Raw genomic sequence first — 15,248 nt, forward strand, 5'->3', positions numbered from 1 at the left:
AGCTCCTCCTCTGATGCAAGCTGGACTGCCAGTTTACAACAGCTCAGGAACTGACCCAAGAAGTTTAGCAGTGAGTTGGCTGCTACTATGACATTGTGTCAGACTGAGTCAGGAGACTGGCTGCATCCACCTCCAAATAGGAACATTAGCATTTAAAATAAATAGAATGACACTGTAAACCAGCAACATGAAAATAAGCATCTGCAAAAGGATCTTGGGGAATTACATCAACAGACAAAAGATTGTCTGCTCCCAGTGGGAAACGAACACCAAAACAGCAGTGGAATGCTCTTAAACTAATTATTACATTGCTGGACTTGGGAATGGAAAATACTACAAAAAGGTAGTACATTGAAGCACTGTTATGGAGCATAAAGGGTTCACAGTCTATCTTGGAAAGTAAAGCCATTTGTGTTCCCTGACTGAATGAAGATGCCAACTTTCTCAGAAAAAGCCTAAACTAAAATAGCACCTATAGTACCTAAAAGATTCTGGGTGGAAAATAGCTGACCAAACCTCAAATATGCTGAAACTTTAGCATCTGCACACAAATCCAAATTTCCCTCTCCTCTGCACAGGTTTAAATGTATAATTAAATCCACCAACTTAGCTGGTGGTTTTCCAAAACAAAGTGGATGTTGGATTGGACTCTGGCTGTAAAGATTTGTATCTATACACATTCCTATTTTGATTTCCAGCTTCCTCAAATGTTTGAGGAATGGTGACATTTAATTAAGAAACTATGGGAGGGGGGTGGTGGGGGTGGTGGCTGTTTGAGTTCCAATCATTAATCATTTGAAACTTCTCCATACCTGTAGTGTCGGGAAATCTCTTCTTCCACCTGGGTGGTAAAGTCACATTTGGTACATGAGTGTTCTTTGTTCTCCTTGAGCGTCAGCGGCCCTTCTGCCCCTGGCAGGGCGTTTGTTTCTGGTTTGACATCAGACGCTTGGGCTTCGTGTGCATTCTCATAGTGGAGCAGGAGAACGTCCACGTCGGGAGTGGAGAATGAGCACTGATGGCACTGGTGTTTGACTCTAGAGCTTCCTGTCACCCCTGGAGACAGGTGCAAAAGCAAGAGAGCACAGTGGGAACAATTACTTTTTCTGCAAGCAAATGGGTAAGTAATTTCTCCAAGGTGCTTTTCTGGGCTGCAGAGGCCTCGGGGACAGAACTGACAGTGTTTAATGGTACATTTATGAATGTTGTGTAGCTGCTGATAGTGACGGAGAAGCGGGCCCACCACTATTACATCTGGGCCATGGCTCTTTGAGTACCTAAAGTCACAAAACTGACAGTTGTAGCTTGTCACCATGCTGTCCTCTGCTCCTTTGCTACTCAAGTCTTTCTTTTTTGCCACACTCGCACCCTTTTCTGTCTTTGTCACTAACTCCCCATCTGCATTTTTGGCTAGATCATTCTGGTTAATGACAGATCCCCTAGAAAGCTTATCATTCAGATCTGGGTGGAGGCTTCCTGCCTGGCTTCCCCCATGCTGTTTGCTGTAATGTTCTAATAGTTTCAAAGAGCTGGACGATTCACAGCTGAAACTGCAAAATTTACACCAGTAGTAACTGGTAGTATCGGTACCATTTTGTCTAGAGGAATCTATTGGCTTGATGGGCACCGAATATCCAACTGGCGTATCATCTCCTGCTTTTACAGTGATTCTGTCTTGCCACTTCCCCAAGTCTCCAGAATCACATGGTCGAAGAGTAGGACTGGATTTATTGGAGTTTTTCTCTGAAGTTTTACCAGTATCAGAGGAGGGAAGGGCTGCTTTCATTTTGTTTGGGTGAGTCTGTAAGAAGTGTTGCTCTAGTTCAGTGGAGGAGTTGCCCATGTAGGTGAAATTGCAGAATTTGCAGCGGAAGTACTTGGTGTTGCCTTGGCAATCTGGAGTTTTCCGCCCAATTCCAATAAAGGTTCCACCTAAAGTAACCTGTGAATAAAGAATAAGGTCATTTTAGCTCCACTGTATATTTATTCAAATAGTAAGGAGTGGAAATGGGGGGGAAAGAGAAATAGAGAGAAATTGATTCATAAGCTTCTTTTATTAATCACTGCCACCATTTTCATTTGTACCATGTAAGATATCACACATATACCCTCACATTTGTATTTAACTTTTGTTGATGAATATTTTTAAATGTTTCTCATAGCTGAATATATATTCCATAGGAATAACAAATACATTGATTTGCAAAGACTGAGGGAAACATGCAGATTATCTTAGTGCTGATAGGACTGTTCCTTACTTCACTATATCATTAAATAGCATCACTGACAGCAGATCCAATAATCAGTTCCCACAGCTCTGAACCCTTTGGACTCCTGGGAGTCTATACCAGGTGTGGAAGAAAAAAAACCCTCAGTCTTTTGACTTAGATGCTTTAATCATATTTGTGCTTTACAGTCAAAGAGAATTGCTTTCTAAATTCAAGCAAGAAAAAATTTAATTTCAAATAACAAATTCAGTTTGTTGTGTCGGGAGTACAACCAATTCTTACAAAGATCATTCCTACACGAGTATCCAGTATCCACCAGGATGCCTTTTCATAGAGCCATACTGGCTGATGTCTCAAACAAAAGGCAGTTTTCTCAAGGATTACTCACTGCAGACATTCTCCAAGGAGATCTTCTGTTCCTCTCATGCACAGAGCTCAATTTAGTAAAACAAGGATGGAAAAACTACAGTAGAAAAATGGCATGTGGCAAAGAAAACTACCACACCCAAGCCCATGACATCACTAATTACACACACAAAAAATAAGGTAGGTCTACTTAACTGTTCTGATGATGTCTGAGCAAAATGCTCTGCAGGAAGGGAAGAAGGCTTCCAGGGCTGATGTTATTAAAGCCCGTGTTCTCACAGCAAAGCAGGCCTGCCCTTCCCAGGAGTGCACCACACCTGCCCCTGACATCAGGGGGAGATTTGCTGCTCCTGTACAACTGGTTTGAAGGCCAAAGAAACAATCTCTTGACAAAAATGTCACCATTGCACAGCTTCTTTTTCTGAGTAGCAAATAGTGTACAGCATCCAGAAGATAATTCCCAAAATCCACAGACATTGACTCCTTTGCCATCATCCAGTCTGCACCACATGGCGTAGACATGGGTGGAAGTTCCCTTGTGACATATTCTCAGTTTTTACACCCAGAAAATGTCTTACAGGGAATATAAAATTGAGCCTTGCAGAGTGTGATTTGCATTCTCCCAACCAGTAAGTGTATTACTACATTTCTGCAGGTTTCAGTTCTAATGCATTAGGCAAATGGTGTAATTATTTTTCTTCTCCTCCTCAACAGCTATGCCACAAAGATAACATGATCACTGCTCATTGAGTATCACACCAAATGGAAAGACTCAGACATACAGAGAGCATGAAATGTAAACATTTTTAAATGTAATATTAATAATGCCTTTTAGCCATTCAGCTCCGAAAATGAAATGCTATCCTTTATACCTCATCAGAATTGAGCATGTATAGTGAGGCAATGAGTTACTAAACCATGATATAATGAGCTGCCTCTATTCAGCCTCCAAATCTTTCTTCTGTTTATTTTTTTCCTTAAGGAAGCAAAATCCCCATCCACTGGTTAAAATTTTTCCTTAAATAAACTGAAAATGGCTTTCTGTTTGTTTAGGAAACATATCTCATTAGGCAATGGTGAGTCAGGCAGCCAAATCACTAGAACTTAGCTGTAAGAACATTTTCACTTTCAACTGGGACTCCACATTCTGCTATCAAATTATGAACTTGGTTTTGACAAGTTTTTTTGCAAGAGAGATGTTTAACAGGTCTTCTGTAGTCTAGGAGTTACCTCCCTTTATTTATTTTATGACAGGCAAGAATTGGAGACAAAGCCATGCTGAGCCTGATCCCATTGACAAAAGTGGGATCTGGGCCTGCTTTCCAGTATCTAGCACTTAAGGTCTTCATCCACTGCATTATTTCAATGTTCAAAGTCTTAGTGGTGTCAAAAGACAACTTAAAGAAAGCACTGATGCAATTAAGTAAACAGAAAATAACAGCAGTTCACTGCATGATTGCATAAATTGCAAGGTGATCTGGTTTCGTTCATTTAATTAGATACGTGTGTTTGTTCTATGCATGCACAGAAGACTGACCAAAATGCTTTACCTTAAATGGCTCTAATGAGTAAATACACTGATTACTCTCAACTGTCCAGCCACAGAGCAACAGATAACAAACCTATTTTGCAGACACTCTGTGGATGCCAGTTACAAACTCTGAGTGACAATAATCCCAGCTGCCAGTCACTGCTAATTACTTTTATTTCAGAACATTGGTTAAACATATAGTACTACTATTTTCTACACTGGACTGTAAATCACATCACTTCTGTAACTTGTGCTAATCCTGCTTAGTGGTCTACACAGCAAGTTTGTGTTCCATGCTAATACATCCTTCTCTGCATTGCAAGAGGATAAAGAAGAATTAAATATTCCCACAGTGCTTGTGTTAAGTTCTTGTAATGTGGGAAATACATCTTTACACAACTTGAATGCAATTGATTACCAATTATTGGTTTGGAATTTCCCTGAATATCTGCCGCAATTCAAAATAATTCTTTGCATTAGTCCATGTGTGAAAAGTAACTCAGGGTCACCTTAATGTTATTACACTCAAAAGCCTCCTTTCATACATAACAAAGCCTACTGAAAGCTCCAAGGTCGTCATTCAAAGACAACTAAAAAAACTGATTTCCATGCAGAGAGGTTGGGAGAAGCACTTGAAGTGACAGTATAAACTGAATCTGTTTCAGCTTTCAGCCAGCCACATTTGAAAGAAACCCACACATTTGCAGAACTGTTTGGATTCCCACACTTTGCTCAAATCTTGGCTTGACTTCCAGATTTTCCAGTTATATGTTGTATGTCTATGTACAGGCACTAAACTTATTCACTGGGGATATAATTGTCCTTCATCTTCTGCTCTCTCTGATCTGCCCCACAAAGAGGAAAAGTAAAGGAGAAGGAGAAAGCAGAATATGACTGGATAGATGGATGGATGGATGGATGGATGGATGGATGGATGGATGGATGGATGGATGGATGGATGGATGGGTGGATGGATGGATGGATGGATGGATACAGACAGAGAGATAGAGATATAGATAGATAGATAGATAGATAGATAGATAGATGATAGATAGATAGATAAATAGATAGATAGATAGACAGACAGATATTGAGGTATACATAATATAGCAATCAATATCCACATTTCTGTGTGGTATCAGAAGTGATAGATTCTTGTATTTACTCCCTTATTTCATTCTAATCCCAGCAAAATTTCATCTCCTGCTCTGCTCTAACAGAGTTACATTTCCTTAAGTAGACACTTCTTCCCAACATAGAAAAGAACCTAAACAAAAGCAATGCTAAAATTCTGCAATTCTGTTCTAGCGCTGGAGTCCAAAGTTGGTGACACAGCCACTAACAGTCACAAATAGAGGTACATCTTGTAGAGGAAATATAGGAGCAACTATAGATCAACAGTTCCCTCAACACACAAAGGAGAAAATTAATCTTCACAATTCTCTTTTTAAAGAGAACCTAACATACAAGTTCAGACTGTGGAAGCATGATTTAATTCTTCCCTTCACTGTCATTTGCTTATGAAACCTTGGGATTATCACTTACTTCTGCAGCATCTCAACTATGGCAATATAGTTGGTATTAATTATTAATCTGTACAAAAAAAACCCCCAGATATTAGAATGGTTTTTCCATTCTTGTGCTAGATGTGGTTGCACTGATATTGTTTAAAAATTACTCTTCAAAGCCATGTCTCATTCTGGGATTAGACTGAAATATATTTCACAGTAATAAACTCAAAACTCTTAATCATTAAGTTTATTCATCAGTGGGGAAAATTGTCAAAATCTGAAGCTCATGTGTTAATACAACTAAGCTATCTCCTCAAACACCACACACATTTCCAAAAATAGCCAGAAAAAGGAGAAAAGATAGCACAATAATTGACAGTGTTTCAAGATGTACTTTCTAAAGTATATTGGCAAGTACGTCAACAAAGCTGTGTAATTGCACTATATTTTTCCAACAGATATGTCTACATTAATTAGTCAAGACAATGATTTCATGGAATAGATGGACTTGAGCAAATAGAAGTACTTTCTTCTTTCTTTTTTTTTTAATGGGTCTTTGATTTTTATTTTGCCCTTGGCCCAAATGCTACCCCTATTCTCTCTCCTGCTTTTCAAAATTCAGTCCTAAATTCCATCACACCAAACCAGTTTACAAATACTTCTTACAGAATCAGAAAAAAATCACCAAGGAAGAGAAAATCTGCCCACTCCTGTATTAATGTATTTCATGCAGAAAATTCTACCAGCAGAAACTATATCCACATAAGAGATTCAACCACAAGGATTACATGCTCAGGGTAAAGCTGTCTTTGACACCTGGCTTCTTCTGCAAGTACTGATTACAATCCATCTGCACTGGAACATCAAACGTTAATGTTTTTTTTTTCTTACCTGGGTTACAGCTTTGGCTAATCAGGAGGTGAAAGGCTCCAGATCCCTTACCAATCTTCTGAGCCATCCAGTCTGCCTTTGCAATTACTCTTAATCTTCTAATCCTAAAATATTTTCTAATGCTCTTGTTTATTCATTTGCTTTGTGCAATATAGCATCCAGAACATTTTAACCATCCCACATTTATGAAGTTCTTCATGTCATGCAGGCCAGAACAGATTCCTGGCTTTCATGCAAGTTTGTGTAACACCACCCAGTTCTCTAACCTCCCCTGTGGAGAATTCACTCCCTCTCACTCTCTTTCTGCATTTTAAACCAGGAGAATCTTCAGAGTATATTCTTAAAACTACTTAGTGTGATTAATTTACAGGTACATAAATCTATGTTGCACAAGTGAAGCAAAAACTCAGGGCAAACTCCTGGCTTTCTGGGCTGTTCATACTTACCAAAACAAGAAAGCAAGCTACTGGATCACATTCATTCAAAGTAAGTGCATTCTTCTTGAGATTTATTCTGTTGCCATTGAACCCAACACAGTTTTTGTGTCATTAGAATTTTATAAGTATTTTTAAAACAAAGACTGTGACAGAACAATAACAGAACTTAAATTAAGGTCAGGAGACCAGATGTGCAAAACCAACAAAAGAAAGAAAGAGAAAATCAAGAGTTTCATTTGCTAACTAGTGCTACTAGACTAGTATCTAAAGAAGCACCATTCCTTCTATTCTCTGCAGATAAAATTACCAGACAGTTCCTTGGCTACTGTAAACTCACACAGCCTAACAGGCTTAGAGGCAAACTCGCACTGATTTATATCTGAAGAAAACCTAGTTGCTTTTCTTTTTCCCCAGGAACTTTATTTTTTGAGCTCTCATCCTTTCTGTAGGCTATCTTAGCAGTTTATAACTTTAAATATAATATTACTAGTCTCACCAACTGTTTTTATTAGCCGCTCTTCAAACACAACCAAATATCCCTGCAATAAGGTAAGGAATATCAATACATAAACAACTTCGCTTTGAAGCCTGTGAGTATATATCACATCAGTTGTTCCACAAACTGTCCATCTGAATATTCTAATATTAGTCTAGACTACTTCTCACTGCAAGGCAGCTAAAATAGCTTATTTCTGCCACAGAGCAAGGCAATGTTTCCAGGCACATACAGTGTAGCAGCTGACATGCTGTAAATCACTGCCCATCATTCTGAAGAGTAAACGTGCAAATATCTCCATAGAAGTGATATAAAGAACTTCTACTGCATATAACCATACAAATCATTGCCTATCAGCTATTGTCAATATAGAATTTAAATACCTCTTCCATGTGATTTTTCACATAATATTTGTAAATATGCACGTATGCAGTTATATATGCATTAAGAAGCAAATATACGTATACGTTGCTCCCAAGCAAATGCATATGGACTTCTTTATATGTGTGATTTACCACCACCAATTTCTCTACCTGACATCATTTTTTTTTCATGTCAGTTGTTTAAAAGAGATGGCTGAATCCTGTACTTCTGAGAAGTGACTCTCTCAAGTGTGCAAGGCAGCCTCCAAGCCTGATCATGACCCAGAAGTAAGATTTAAAATAAATAGGTATGCCCACGTGCAGGTGCAACACTCAAACAGAGCTTGATAGTTTTCAGTTTATCAGCAAAGTGCTCAGGGAGTCTGCAACATGGCTGACACGAAGTGAGCCTTGTGTGACATCCATCTTCATGCAAGTTCTGTTCTAACATATGCTGCAAAAACTAGCATGGCATAATATACTCAACAAGATCAGGGTACATAATACGCAGCAACAGTTGTTCAGTTTAGTCAATTCTAATTCCTGTATTATGGACAATTAAGCCAAAATCAGTGAGACAAACAATATAAAATTTGGATCCATTTCTAAGCATGCAAGGAAAATGAAATTCATTCATATGCATGTTTCTGTTTGCTGACGTCAACCACTTATGCACCTGTGTCACCTTCTAGGAAGCCCACTTGATGACAAAGAACTTTAAGAAGGTTTGATTTGCTAATAATACAAAAAAAAATGATGTACTTGTTTAGGCCACCAATCTGTAATTGTCACTTTATGAGTCCCTTTGCCAAAATCACCAAAACGTAAAGGAAAACCTTTTATCCTGAGAAGTGCTGCTGATTACAACTATACCCCCAAAAATTCTGACTTTTTTTAAGTCTTACCTTCACAGCTTCATATTCAATCTAACTCTTGATACAAGCATGGAGGACAAAAAGCAGAACCTACAAATAAAATCACTGTTTCTCATTCAGCTGAATCCTAGTTAGACTAGACTTTGTACTAGTTAAACATGTCTAACCTGAGAAGAGAAAACATGCCAGATTTGATACACTGAAATCCAGACCACTAAAAACCAACCAGGGCATAACACCATGTAGACACATAGAACTCATCAGTGATTTATAAAGGACACAAGAGGAAGAGCTTTACAGACTCTGTGTGGGCACTTCTACCACTTTCTAGGACACTGAGCAGCCTGCTGAAGATCCAGAAATGCTTTCGGTTGCTGTGAAAATCTATGAGAAGTTGCTAGCCTTATTCATTATATGTACTTACATAATGTTCATTATACGTACATATGTATGTAACCAGTAGGTCAAGGGAGATGACCCTCTCTATTCTGCTCTCTTGAGACCCCACCTGGTCCACCTGGGGATGGGTATCCAGCTCTGGCACTCCCAGCTTAAGGCAGATATGGACCTACTGGAATGAGTCCAGAAGAGGCCATGAAGATGATCAGAAGGCTGGAGCACCTTTCCCATGAAGAAAGGCTGTTCAGCCTGGAGAAGAGAAGGCTCTAGGGAGAATTTATAGCAGACTTCCAGTACCTAAAAGGGCACAAGAATGCTGAAGAGGAACTTTTTATAAGGGCATGTGGTGACAGAACAAGGAGTGACAGCTTCAAACTGGAAGTGGATAGATTTAAATAAGATATTAGGAAGAAATTCTTCAGCAGGAGAACAACTGAGGCACTGGAACAGGTTGCCCAGAGGAACAGATACTCCACCCAGAGATGCCCAATCCCTGGTAGTGTTCAAGGCCAGATTGGATGGGGCTCTGAGCAACCTAGTCTACTGGAAGATGCTCCTGCCTATAGCAGGAGCGTTGGAACTAGATTAGGTTTAAGGTCCCTTCCAACCCAAATCATTCTGTGATTCACATATGATAAAGCATTAGGCTGAGTGGTATAAGACAACTCTTACAATACTGGATGTCTAGAACCATAGAAGAAAACAACTGTCAATAATCTCTTCTTATTCTGTGGAGTAGTAGCTAATGCAGTAATTTATTCCTTTTCTTTTTCTCCCCACCCCCAGGTGCATTGAAATGCAATCAACAAACCTAATGATGGCTTTTATCAGGCCATGCTTTTTCAGAAATTTGTCTTCTTGTATGTCTGTCTAGATCTAAAACCATGAAACAATCAAAATCAGAGGACTAAATTAAAAAAAAAAATAAATTGTACAGTCATAATCTTTTTAATGTCTGAATAGAAGAGGAGGTAGATCTGTGCCAACGAGCTCCAGAACCAGGGCCATGCTGAGCAGGAAGCACCTCAAAGGTAGCATACACAATATGAAGCAACCATAAGAACTGCTGAGCACTGCAGTCTGTCTTTATTCATGGCTGCATAAATACCCTTCTCCCTTGGGACATGCCATCTGAAACCCCTACCTGAACACAGACATTTCTGTCCTTTCTTTGAGGGATGCTATTCTCTTTTAAAACACACCAGGAAATGGGGTCACGCTCCCTTTTATACAATAGCCTAATGGCTTGAACACTTGTTCAGGAAACAGGAAAAGTAGGTTCCTTTCCTTGCTCTGTCAGAGGGGATCCAAGCCTGCTTCTTCACCTTTGCTGGGCATGTCCTACGCCTTAGCTATAGGCTGCTATGTGGAAGACAGCACTCTCCAGCCATCCTGTTGAAGCTGTCCCAATTACTACTCATTAAAAAATTGGGGGTTAGAAAAAAGACTGCCTGCCCTCTACTTGCCAGCAACTTGCCTGTCTCCAGACGTTAACATACACATTAAAGAGTCATTAGATCAAACAGAGAAGGAGACTTAATCATACAGCAGCAAAGGCAATAGCTTTCAGCATCATAGCTGTTAACTTAGTCACATGAATTTTACTTTAAGTGAAGTCTTTAGATCCAGTATAAAGGCTACTGCTTTAGGCACGTCCATAAAGCCTTACACAGGCTCAAATATCCAGCAAGACAAAGCTGCCTATAGAGATTGATCAATTAACTAAATGTGAAGAAAAAGTAATGGGGGGCACATCAGCAAAAGATCCATTGAACTCACTTTAAATATTATTTTGATAAAAGCTATAAAGCTGATTAACACATTCCCTGGGAATTCAGAGATGTGACAGTGATGTTTTCTGAAATCTATACTGGCAAGAAAGTTAATCTCCCAGAAACAGCTGAGTGATTTCACCCAATTCTATGGAATTTATTGTAACTCAATGAACAAAAAACCTTTGAAAATAAAAATGGGAACAAAGAGTACAGGAGATTTTCAACAGAAAATAACATTTTTTAAAAAGACAAAGGAATCTTGCTGCATTAAATATTCATATCAAGTTAAAATCTGCACAATAGGAATGCCAGAAAGACTGGATTATTTACACAGTTCCCAGACAAATTTTCTTTAGGTACTACAAAACACACTCCCAATATTTGAATACCTGTGAAACCATATGTATATCCCCAGTTTTGCTGATTACAACCCCTAAAAGCTGCGTTTAGGGTTGGGAGGGTGTTTTTTGGCTGTGGGTGAGGTTTAACTTCACTTCTGTGATACAAGTCCAAAACCACATTTGATTTCTTTTTCCAAGCCCTCAGCAAATGGACCACATTCCTAGATCTCTACAGATAGGATAGAAGATACTGTATTTTCCTGCACTCAGACATTTTCCCATTGCTTTTTGTTTGCCTTTGTTATGAATGCAAACTGTGGGGCTCCATAGCATCCCTCACTACTACAAATCTCCATACACCATCATCTCCAACTGACTACTGTGAGCCAGATCAAAGTCAGTCATCTTCATCCTCTGGCTTCTGTGCCCAGTTCCATGGCCTGAGACCATAAATCTATCGATAACTTCCAGCCTAGCTACAACAGAACCATTTGCAAAGTGCAAGGGGATCAATAAACCAGATCCTAAGCCCAGTTCATTACTATTTCAAGTTAATTACAAGGGATTATTTTCATTTAGCCCAGTACCTATACAAAATAATAGTGTTAATGTGAACCAATTATTCTTATTCAGGTTCAGTCCCCTCTCATGTTATACAGGAGTTTGACTGAACTGATTTTAACTGAAGCACCAATCAATATGATCTCTTGTTGTGGCGGGAGATGCCAGCCATTCAGATGCATGAGAAAAAACCCTTCAAAATGGATATAGGAGTAATATAAACATGTGTGGATGCAAAAGGGATTTTCAAATGTTCTTTTACTTTGTTCATGAATCTCACAAAGCTGCTATGAATCAGGAGTGGAGGAGGAGGACGCATAAAAATATTAATCAGTTACTTATCTTCTGACATGTTCTGGATCAACGCCTGGCACACGTGCAATTGATGAAGTATGGCATTTGCCACAAAAGCTTATTTAATCTTCTATTCCCATATTGACCAGGGAAAACTAGCACCCTTAAAAATTAATTTTCTAGGTGAAGGGTTTTTTTCTTTCAAATAAACAGCCAACATTGTATAGGCTGTCTGTTCTATTTTGGAAAATGTTTTTTGTCTGAGAAAAGACTGATCTTAAGTAGATTATCTATGGACTGTTTCCTAGCGCTTTTTGTCTCCCCTGCAGTATCTTACTGCCAGAGTTTAGTAGACAAGTATAGTCTAGGTTCAGCTGTTTTATTTCTCATTCTATCAGTTCAAACTGAGATAGCTCATACATCTGTTTTATTTCTGAGAGCACTGCAAAGGAAAAGCATCCAGCTCATTCTAATCAAGCATAAACTTTCCTATAAATAACTAAGGACCTAACGAAACAATTGTTTGGAGGAAATGAAAGTGTGTTTAGAAACTCAAATTCCTCTATACTGTATGTCAGAGCTGTTCTAGTTTGAATGTCTTCCTGACAGCACGGATCAGTTGCTCTAAGATGCTGTCCCTGGAGTCAGCACACCAAAACTATAGGAGGAAATCCAGGTATTAACATCATACTATGTGCTAATTATAAATCATCATTTCACAATCGGACATTATTAACTTCTAACCTCTTTTAGCTGTATCACATATTTTCTTTCTAATCAGAGTTTGACAGGACAGAGTGTCTGACATGAGACAGTAATCTTTTAGTAGGACAGCAGTTCAAAGATTGCAGCTTTTACGCATAGTAATGACCGTAGTTTGATTTGCTGTTCCACAAAGGAATTGTAGAGTTTCTTCAAAAAGAGAAAAAGTTTAAATAATTTGAAAAGCTTCAAGTTCCTGACTTGTTTTCTGGTTTTGGTTTCTTCCTTGATGTTAGACATTAGCCATCTTAACCTGTCTTGCAAAATTTCTTTACTACAGCTGTGGCTTCTGCAAGCATAATTTCCACCTTTCTACCTTTTTATTTTAACATACCCTGTAGGTTTTATCTGGTGATTACTACAATGTTTTCATGTATGCAGGCACTTGAAAATGGATGGACATTTGAGCATGTATGGTATGCAAACTTCATTACTTTGGTTTGATTTTTCTTAAAATCTGAATTTTTGTATCATGTAGAATACTGAAATATCCTACTGTAACTCTCAGTTCCAAAAGTCCAATTTTTTTTTTAAAGCATCATCAATTTTTTAAACTAATTAAATACTGGCTGATAAGAAACTAACAAAGAGTCCATGAAAAACTTTTGAGTTCATTCTTTCATGGAAAAAAAAAGATTTCTTTTTCCCAGCAGTATCTGGGGGTTTTTTCCTACTTCAACTAGATGAGAATGACTGAGGCAATAATCCTTTTCTTACAGGCTTACAACATGAAGGACAGCATGGATTACTGTTACTTTTTGAAATGTTTTAAATATCCATTGTGTATCCTGTTTTTCTGGCACTAGACAACTTCAGAGCTGCCAAGACTTGCCATTTATTTTATCTTAATAAAGAATCAATAAACCAAATCTTGACTCCCAGCAGCTGATAATTTAGGATTACATTTTTAATTTCCAGCTGCTGTCTTTTGTCTATCTGGTTGTTATTTTTCATTATTATTTGCTCTTTTCTTTCTGTGACAGTAAATCCTTCAGATATGATTACCAATTCAGCCGTTTGCCCGTTTGCTGAATAAGATCTCTTGCTATTGATTACCATAACGACTAAATCCTACACGGAAATGTCACTGGTCAAAAAGCCAAATACCCCTCTACGCTCAGCAGACCTGCAGAAAGCCTGGCTAAAATAGACCAAAACAGTTCTGGGGGCTTAAGCAGGTTATATGAGATACAGGAATCACGTAGGTAGGACAGGCTTTGCAAGATCTGGCTTTGCAGCTGAGAAGGCAGCGAGCAGAAGCGGGGAGGCTGGGAGCATACAAACCTGCACATCGTAAGTCCCATTTAATAGGACAGGCCTCTGGGAATTGATGTCCTGCAGTACCCCTGAAAGCACAGTGCGGTTGACTTTCTGGAAGTCTTTGGAGTGGCTGAATTGCACCATGTTGTGGAGAGCTAAAATTTTAGTGTCGAGCTCAGCATCCTGCCTGGTGCGGTTGTGCAGTCCTAGGTGGTACTTGCGGAAGTGTTTGATGAGATCTGTGGGGTCGTTCCCGTAGTAACCATACCCACAGATGTTGCATTTGAAGTCCTGAAGCTCTGGAGACAGAGGCGCTGTATCTGGATTATCATTTACCAACAAATCTGCTTTTGATTTGTTCAGCCTTAAACCCCCATCTGAAGGCACTTGTGGGTTTTTTGAGGCCATGGGGACCGGGCTTGAGCCTTGGCCATCGGTTTGACCACTTTGCACTTGCACTGTTTCATCTGAAGCTTTTGGCGACATCTGATGCTCCTCATTTGTCTCCGCTGCATCTCCTGACGGGGTACAGACCACATCTTGGGTGTCATCTGCATCTGATTTTTGAGGAGACTTCAAGGGCTCACAGATTCCCCCAACAGCTGGAGATGAGAAAGCCAGCATATTTCTGTCTGTCACCTCATCATGAGGGAAGGATGGAACATTTCCTCCCTTATTGTGGCTTTCATAATTGAAGCCAGCCTTTTCACTCAGCACTGAGCTTTTCAAGTCCTTTTTAACACTGGAAGATGGCTCTTGGACATGCATGCAAAGTTCCTCCTTGTTACTTAACTCTGCCGCATCACCCTGGTCAGTGTTTTCTTGCATCTGCTCTGCAGAAAATTCTTTTTTCCTTCCAGACTCTTCACTTTCAGTACCTGTAGACTCAAGGGTCTGTACCTCACCTTCACTAGCAACGTTTCTTAGAGGGGGATTCTTTTTCCGGACCATATCTACCACAGAAAAAGAAATAAGAAAGGAAAAAAAAAAAGAGAGAGAGAGAAAAGAAAAAAAGAAGAAAAGAAAAAAAAAGAAAAAAAAAACCTATAGAATTATTCCAGATATACAAGATATATAACAGATTATAAACCTGACACTTTTAAAAGTATTCTGAACTATATGAATATATTGAGTACATCAACTTTTCAGAAAATTTTTG

General features: G+C 39.0%; 1 protein-coding gene across 7 annotated transcripts in view; it reads right to left on the reverse strand.

Moving 5' to 3' along the window:
• Positions 1 to 15,248, reverse strand: part of TRPS1 (transcriptional repressor GATA binding 1) — a 211,930-nt gene that overhangs the window by 154,628 nt on the left and 42,054 nt on the right. For 6 of the 7 annotated variants that reach the window (XM_030943266.1, XM_030943270.1, XM_030943269.1 and 3 more), the window contains 2 exons: positions 14,114 to 15,042; positions 813 to 1,942 (listed from right to left, as the gene is read on the reverse strand). In XM_030943266.1, the coding sequence (XP_030799126.1) occupies positions 813 to 1,942; positions 14,114 to 15,042 (2,059 nt within the window). The remainder of the gene's footprint in view (positions 1 to 812; positions 1,943 to 14,113; positions 15,043 to 15,248) is intronic. The other variant, XM_030943271.1, reaches the window with a different exon arrangement.

This window comes from Camarhynchus parvulus, chromosome 2, assembly GCF_901933205.1.
Source record: "Camarhynchus parvulus chromosome 2, STF_HiC, whole genome shotgun sequence".
Taxonomy (NCBI): Eukaryota; Metazoa; Chordata; class Aves; order Passeriformes; family Thraupidae; genus Camarhynchus; species Camarhynchus parvulus.